Source organism: Lactuca virosa, chromosome 7 (genome assembly GCF_052849685.1).
Source record: "Lactuca virosa cultivar CGN04683 chromosome 7, Lactuca_virosa_CGN04683_v6, whole genome shotgun sequence".
Lineage (NCBI taxonomy): Eukaryota > Viridiplantae > Streptophyta > Magnoliopsida > Asterales > Asteraceae > Lactuca > Lactuca virosa.
The window spans coordinates 53162115-53171059 of record NC_136432.1 but is presented as its reverse complement, the minus strand read 5'-3'; the positions used below and the strand labels follow the sequence as shown (position 1 = coordinate 53171059).

General features: G+C 32.5%; 1 protein-coding gene across 1 annotated transcript; it reads right to left on the bottom strand.

The window, feature by feature from the left end:
* Positions 1–1242: 1242 nt before the first annotated feature.
* Positions 1243–3885, bottom strand: LOC145126405 (uncharacterized). Its single transcript, XM_079061778.1, has 4 exons — positions 3732–3885; positions 2848–3158; positions 1516–2293; positions 1243–1428 (listed from the first exon to the last, which is right to left on the bottom strand). The coding sequence occupies exons 2-3, from the start codon at positions 3058–3060 to the stop codon at positions 1517–1519; spliced, it is 990 nt and encodes a 329-aa protein (XP_078917904.1). The 5' UTR covers positions 3061–3158; positions 3732–3885; the 3' UTR covers positions 1243–1428; position 1516.
* Positions 3886–8945: the final 5060 nt, after the last annotated feature.

Genomic DNA, 8945 nt, shown 5'->3' with positions numbered 1-8945 from the left:
ATCTCTAACCCCTTCAAAAGTCATACCACTGGTCCCCACAGAACTTGTAACAGCAGTAACTGTTCCGGACCAGCTATCAGGTAGAGAAGCTAGTAGCAGCGAAGCTTGAGTCTCATTATCAAATTTAATTCCCACAGATGATAATCTGGACAGAATTGAATTTAGATTGTTAATGTGAACCGTAACTGAGCCTTCCTCATTCATCCTTGTAGTGAACAGCTCCTTCATCAAGAACACCTTGTTAGCCGCCGATGGTTTCTCATACATATTTGACAGAGCCTCCATCATACCACGCGCCGTGGTTTCATTCATGATGTTGAAAGCAACGCTCTTCGTCAACGACAATGTAATAACAGTCTTGGCTTTCTTGTCCTTTGAGTTCCACGCATCTTCAAAAGCTTTTTCCATTTTCTCCGGTTTGTCTCCGAGTACCATGTCCAAGTCTTTCTGACATAGCAATGCTTCTAATTGCATTTTCCACCAGCTAAAATCAGAACCATTGAACCTTTCGATTATAATCTTGTCTTCAGCCATTATGACAAACAAGATACAAATCAGGTACACTCGTGCGTGATAAAAAACGATCGTACCCTCCAAACCTCGCTAATCTGGCTCTGATACCAGTTGTTAGGAACCGGACCGGGTACACGCAACGGAAACACACTATCACACACACACAAACTCACGAAAATAAAGCAAGAAGAACACAAGGATTTTACGTGGTTCGGATTCGGTGCAAATCCTACGTCCACGGGCTGCAACTAGAGAATTTTATTAAAACTCACAAGATTACAATTGGCTTGACACTCTACACTTGATGTTCTCTCAAGTTTTTGCACACAAAATATGCAAAACATACATGCATATATATAGGTATATTTGTGAGCCGCAATATGCACAAGATTGCCGCAAAGATTGAAAAATGCGTAGATTTTTCTTTAGCCGTCCATTGATTATTCCACCGAAAGTTCGCGTCCAATTCAAATGTTCAATTGTTGCGTTCACATTAGAGATAGTGACAATAAATATTAAACAATTGATTCCACCCTCCATTCAACAATTCAATTGTTTTAATTTCCAAGTTTCATTTATGGCCCTTGAACTCTTAGGAACTTGTCAATTTGTTCATGACTCCATAAATCTTAACATTTTAGGCCCATAAGAAGGATGATCAGATATGTTAAGTTCATCATCATCATCATCATCTGAATCATCTGAGTTATTATCAAATTCTTCTTCCTTTTCACTAACTTCTCCATGACAAAAGTATTTGTTACATGTAACTAGAATATTGGGTAACAATGATTATGTGTGTGTTATATTATACCCACATGATGTTTAAACCACTCAGCGAAATGTTTATCCCTAGATTTAGCAGTTCCTTCTCCATTATTTTTTTCTTCTTGTCTCGCGATATCATCAAACAACCTAGACAAATGATAAACCACATTTTAGAAAAAGTGTGACAACAAGTATATATATGGACATAATGGCAAAATAAAAGGCTTGACATACATTACGAAAGGCCTGGTCTCTTTACAGTTAAGCAAGATATATCATATGTATGAGCAATGTGTAGCTCATCATCACTTAAGAGCCTCCGTCTACCACTTTTTTCAAATAATCTCTGGGATGGAGTTTTGAAAATGCTTAATCGAGAGTCGATCCTTGGAATGTTAGGGGAAAGCCGCGTATCTATTTTTGGCTCAAAATATTGGGAGCAAAAGCAGTCGATATCATAACTTGAGGGTAGGGCCCACTTGATGATGGAAAGTAGTCGATCAAAAGCAGCCTCCGTTATATTATTTTCCATCTTCCAATTAAACAACTTTGAGGTAGCTCTTAATTTAGAATTATTTTCACACCCCTCCCACAAAGGTTCATCAACCTCAGCTAACATATCATAAAACCTTTTGGCAGATGGATTCGGGACTTGCTCTACCATGTGTGTGGGCCCATTAACTTCATCGTCTTCCATCAAATTAGAAGACTTTCCCTTATGTTGAACTCTTGTAACTGTTTGCCTTTCACCATGTGCCCACCACATTGTGTAATTAGGCATAAAACCTAAAAGTAACAAGTGATGCTTTACTGCATCTCTTTCTCTGTAGGGAATATTCTTGCACTTAGAACAAGGACATCTGATAGTATTGTTAAGTGTATCAACACATGATACATTGGAGTAGGCAAAGTCCAAAAATTTATCTACTAAGGTGCTACAAGTTCCATAAAATTCCCCATCTTTCTTTTTATACATCCACCCTCTATCCTTCTGCACTGACATAATGACCAACTACAGCAAAATAGAAATTTTTATTGTTAGAACAGAGCCATAAAACTGAATATTTCTCCACAACAAACCAATATGCAATATGTAGGAACTGATTACTGATGTCAAGAAGTTCATGAATCAAATATGCAATAGTAGGTTCTTCAGTGTATTAATTTGTTGTTTGTGTGTTAGAGTTTATACTCTTTGTTAAAGCAAGAAACAATTAGTTAACTGTAATGTAGAGACTGGATTTGTGAGTTCAAATGTGGGGTTAAATAGGGGGCTAGGGTTAGGGTTCATGATAACCTACAGGCCATGAGTTCGATTCCTGAAACATACAGATGATTGTAATTTGTAACAAGAAAACGATTAAGAATCTTTTATCCATGAACAAGAGAAACAGTTGTAAAAACGAGTTTTTAATCTCAACAACACACTGTCAAGATACTAATTTGGTATAAGAGCTGCTTAAACATGATATATTAAAGCTTGAAAAATTACATTGTCCAGATACAAAGACAAGAAAGTTTTGCGTTGTGTGTCGTAAAATAAAGCTGAAAATGGCGTCGACTTACTTGTGCAGGGGCGACGAGGAGTGTAGGAGGCGACGATGTGCAGTGCTTCACTGGAGGCCGGCAAAAATGGCGTCGTCGATTGAAAGAAAAGTCACCGGAGAGGGATACATGGGGAAAACTTTTTAAATATAAATATAAACTAGAAAGAAAGGTTTCTCGCGCGTTGCGCGAGTCGAAAAGTGTCAGTTTCGTTTGTATGTCCATCTGTTTCATATATTGCTATTATCCGATGTACATTGCCTGACAGTAAAGTACATTGCTATTCTGTGTAATTTGCCATGAATCGGATAAAACAAACTTGTCGTTAGTGCCTACCAAAAGAACATCAATAGTTCAATACAACCATCAACTTTCTTAGCATACTATAAAGCCTAAAATAAGAAATGCAATGGTAAATCATGATAGTAAAACAAATTACATTGTTATATTTAGTTTTAAAAGAAAGTACAATGCAATGTACAATAAATGCATAAAGAACATCTTGATTAAATATTTACTTTGATCATTATAAAGCCGATGGATCTTATTCTAAATTATTTTCCAGTTTTTTAAAGTACAATTAAATAACAAAAGCAAGGAAGAAACGTTATCCAAACAACAGATCAAAAGCATGTGCAACATAAATAAATAACATAAGCAACCAACCTAATAAACAACGTACAACAATGAAATGAGAATGTGTTATTCGGCAAAGCATTTTCCCTCTGTTTTAGCTTCTAGTCAGTTCACCAAAATAATTTCTACTTCCTCTAGAAAACATCACAATTTAATATCTTTATCGGTTCATAAATATATGTAATTATTAGTGGGGTTGTCCAGTATCATACACATTAAAACTTTAACCAATTCCAAGTATAAACTATAAAGATCCAAATTATAATTACCTTCCGAGCTTGGTTGATTGTACATATTTTTCTGCTTTCCAAACAGCATCACATCCTCTGGCAGTAACAGTTTTGGCACAAAGTTCCTTCAAAATCACATATCACAAGAACGATAAAAGAAGGGCAAAATGGTCATTTTTACAAATTTAAGACAACATTACAACCTATTATGTTGTTTCCTATTATATGTAACAAATGTGGCCTAAAATTGAAAGAAAATCTATGTTGTTTTCTATACACAACACCCATGCTCACACCTAATCATTAGAATAAGTGGCTTCCAGAACTTTTGATGTCTACATAACATCAACAATTAGCTGAGTATTGTCGGTCAAAATCGAAAAGTGCAATGGAAAATATTATCATTTTCTATTCCTATGAAAAGTTGTAGAAAAATTCAAAAGAACAGTGTATGAATCAATGTATATATACCAGAATACTCACCTTCTTGAAGCTTGCTACCTAAAAAAAATGCCCCCAGACAGTAGAGATATATTAGTAACAAAATAATGGTATTTCCATTTACACAAATAGGTGGACTGCATAATCAATTTTTGTTTACGTAGGTGCAATAGAGTGATTACAACATACTCATGTTTCTAAAATAGTTATGAAATAGTCAGTTTGTATAAAATATTCCTATTTCTAAAGAATGATAAAAACATATTAAATATCAAGTATGAATGTGAAGAGAACATATTCACAACCTCTTTCATTGCAAGCCAGTAACCAACCATGTCAAGTTGATCAGATGGTCCAACAATCTTTACCAATTTTGCACCCATTTGTTTCTTTTTCAACAAATAGAAGAGCATCCATGTTGGCAGTAGATTAATGATTGCAAAAATAAATATTCTTATCTGTAAACAGAAAACAAAATAAATAAATAAATAAAAATAAAATAAAATAAAATAAACTCTTATGTGGTCAATTGAAGATGTTCACATACCCTATCCATAAATTATCAAATAAAAGTAACAATTCAAATAATGATGATACAAAAATTGAAAACCAATTGGTAATTTTAACGAAAAATATTACCAGCCAATAATGAATGAGTGACCAGATAAACAGTCAGCAAACCATGAAGAAAACTAAATAAAATAAAAATTAAAAAAAGGAAAATCACTACAATCATGAAACAACAAAACCGGGTATTGTTAGTTTCAAACTTGTATAAATGAAATTGAAACCTCTGTGACTGAGATGGGTTCTTTGCTTCAATAAGAGCAATCTCCGTAAATTGGTACTATACAATTCCAAAATCACAAAAAAGGAAAGAAATTAGGGCTCATATAATGAAACACAAAAAATTAAACATCCTACCATCTTCGTCACGTATGCCTGTCGGCCTCAGCACCTCCGTTGCAGTGGAACAAATGCAAATATCACTGTCTTTCCTTGTGGATTGTCAATCTGCAAATCATCAAATAAAAAAACATAAAACAGGAAGTCAGATTTAACAATGAAAATTTACAATCATCACAAACTTTAGCAATATAATTTTGGTGCATTCATCACAATATAGCTTAAAGCTGAAAGGTCTCTGGTGGCTTATTATTCTATTGCATTTCGAGGGTATTTTAGACATTTCACCAACAATCAACAAATCTTGGTGCATTCTTCTTCCATCAGGCCAAAGTTCCTCTAAAAAACAGGTGCTGAAAAACCAATAAAGCTTGTGATTCCTCGATAAAGTCCTGACAAACCTGAAAAAAAGATTTAAATTAGTTATAATGTAATTTCTTCAATAAGAACAGAGCATCAAAGCTGGCATCACCTCTCATATATAATTCTGCCATTTCAGGGACCATAGGTCGGACTTTCTTGAGCAGCACCATATCTACAGCTTTAGTTAGTATTAATCTAAGTTAGCTGTGTATATGATGTTGTATATGTACACTAAAAATTTGAATATTAAAACAATGTACCCTTAAAAAGTAGTCATGAATATTAAACAAATTTTGGGGTCCAGGCCCTAGTTCAAAAATAACTAAGCCTTTTCTAAATTACCTGACTTTTTGATTCTTAGCTCATACTCCACAAAAGGCCATGGTCTTTTCACTTCTGTTATAAACACATTTTAATCATTTTCAAAATTTACAAATAATCAATGAGTAAATTAAACTTTTAAATTCTAATTTTCAACCTTTATAGTTTACTTTACCAGCATTAGAAGAAATGATTCTTGAAAACATATAAGAAGGTAGTCCACATTTACACATATTGTAAGATGATGTATTGAAATTCCCATTATTTACATATGATCTTTTTGCAACCTCGGTTGATATTTTCTCTCCGTGATGTAGAAAAGCAGATCGAATTGGCCCAAAAGATTTAACAAAAGATCTCCTCATCTTCATTCCAGTACTTTGATGTTGATTTAAAAAGCTGTAAACTTTAGGGGAGGGTCTCAAGAATCCTGAACAACATCTGGTTCTCAGAACAATTGGTAACAAAAGTACAAAGATAATTAGGAATAAGGAATATATTCGATGACAAAACATTTGACATGTAACTACTAACTTGTTGACTTAAATTGAAAGCTTTTCATGTATTAAATAAGCGAAAAATTGTACAGTTCAAATTCGAATTTTCCATATTTCATATGCTTGAACTAAGGAATTTCAGTTTAGGGTATGATAATGATTTTCTGAGATTTAATTTGACTCATTTTATGAACCTTCCATCTTAATCCAACTCTAATACCTTAACCTTAGTCCATCACCCTTAGAAGAACATCAATTTGAAACAATAATCAAGTAAGAAAACCATTGCAATCACATAAATCACTGTACATTGCGTGACGAATGAACCAATCACCTTGACAGACGTCTCAGTTCTCATAATCCTCTTCCAGCAAATGTTTCCTTTTCCATCGTCTCTTATGTGTTTTTTGTCTTTAGGCCGAAAATCAACGAAATCAGAAAACGAAAAAGAGGATACTGCAATCATAAACCGTAAATCAACATGTGAACATTTTCAGAATTAATATGTGAAAAAATAGATAGATGAACTAAAAGATCAAATGGATTTTCACTAATTTGTTTACCCATCATCTTCACCGCCACCCAGTACCACCCTTAACCGTCGATATCAACCACATGTCACCACCTCCATAAATCTTCAACATTCACCCCTGTTCACGCACACAAAGACCAAGAAACCCCACCACCATAGCCAATACCCTCAAAGCAGAAGAAAACATTACCTTTAACTCGTTCTAAATCAGCGACAAAGAAGGAACATTTGCAAATAAAATCAGAAAAGAAGAGATTAAATTGAAGAACGGTAAAAAATTTGCAATTAAATTGTGTGTTACACGGTTGAAGATAAAAAATTATTTTATATACAACTTTAAACCAATATTTATATATAATAATTGGTGTATATTGGTATGTTTATAATTATTATGTATAGATAATATTTAAAATGGTTAGAACAATTAAATAATGTTAATTTGATCATCTAAGTTAACAACCAACATGTTAATCATTTGAAAATGACCATTTTGTCCTTGGACCAAAACTGGATGTACTTTCATTTAAGAATGTATTTAAGCATCTTACTTTCATTAAGATTTTGTGTGGTTATGTGTGTGTCTGTGTTTACAGGTTCAGAAATAGGAGGGCATTGTGGTCGTGCCTATCATTTTGAGAACGGTTTTGATTCGGATCTAGAAACACCATAACGAGTTTCAAATTGTTGTTGGTATTTTAGTTGTTAGTTCTATTTGTTTTTCTTTTGTTGTAGCATGTAGCTGTCTTGATGGGCATAATACCTTCTTTTTTGTTGTTATTAACAATTGTATGAGTCCGATACAGGTTTCAATGGGGGCAAAAAAAAAAAAAGAGTAACAAGCCTAAATGTCTGATGTGAGGTAAAAAAAAAAAGAATTTTTGATCTGGTTTCGTGGTAAAAAAATGCCAGGTTTGATCTCTGATGTGAGGTCAAGTATGATGCAATATCAAAAAAATGTTTCAAAAATAGCAATGTTGTTTCTGAAATGGCAGTTTTAATAGCAACATAGTTTCAATTTTTAATTTTTTTTTATGTCTATTAACAACAACATACTTTCTAAAATGGCTGTTTTTATAACAACATACTTTCAAAAAAATGTTTTTTTTATTCTTAATGTTTATTTATAGCAGCACACTTTTTGAAATGTTAGTTTTAATAGCAACCCACTTTAAAAAATTGTTTTATTTTTTATTTTTGACGTCGATTAGTATCAGGTCAGATGCGATTTTTTTTCATAATATGTTTTTTTCAAAATATTCATGAAATGACAATATGGAATTCTACCATTTTGGCAATCTACTTATGTGGTTATGTTATGTATTATTGTGTTAATTTCGGGACTTTGATAATTTTCCATATAAGGTCACCTCTCAAGACGTCACTTATTTAGTGGTCTGGTCTCGCTCAGTTCCTGCTGCTTCGAGAAAGCATTTTGATGTGGTGGTTTGCATTATCTTTTGGATCCTTTGGAAGTATCATAACGAGTTTATTTTTGGAACGGTGAAAAGCCTAAATGAGATGTAATCTTTTATGATATTATTTTTACTCTTACTTTTGGATATCACAAAGAAGTAAGTCTAGAACTTTGTTTTGGGATCGTTAGTTGGATAATCCCTGTCATGTAGCTCTCTTGAAACTTTTTTTTGCTCTTTCTTAGAGCTTTTGTTTATATAATTCCACTATCACAAAAAAATAGTATTATCATGTAAAGTTATTGGTTTTTTTCAGTCTATTAAATTTTATATTTTATTTACAACATTATGATTTTATCATTAATCTTCGTTTAAAAAACATTGTTGTTTGAATACTCATATAATATATAAATTAAATAATGATAATAGACTTACGAACAAAACATCCAATGTTGTATAAAATAATTTTTTACAAAATTTAAATTTAAGATTATGTTATTTATAATCTTTGTGTTATTTTATTTTGTCAACCGTATAGTACACGGGTTATAACCTAGTATATATATAATAACAAATACTAATATTGCTTAACTATTTCTTATTTAAATCTAAAAAAAAATCTTTTTGTAAGTTAAATTTATAAAAATGATTATTATGTTCATATTTTTATTTATTGTTGTTATTATTTTGATAAAATTTTAACCATTGCATAAAAATTTATTGTACAGTTTCCCGCCAAAATGATGTAGCTTTCACTACAACCACTCTTCGATCTCCAATT

What these genes read in the sequence shown, in the direction of transcription:
- LOC145126405 (XM_079061778.1), bottom strand. Translation starts at nt 3,060, where the DNA reads ATGAAACAGATGGACATACAAACGAAACTGACACTTTTCGACTCGCGC. An exon ending in TCCTCGTCGCCCCTGCACAA is followed by an intron (nt 2,294 to 2,847) that starts GTAAGTCGACGC and finishes ATTTTGCTGTAG; the next exon opens with TTGGTCATTATGTCAGTGCA.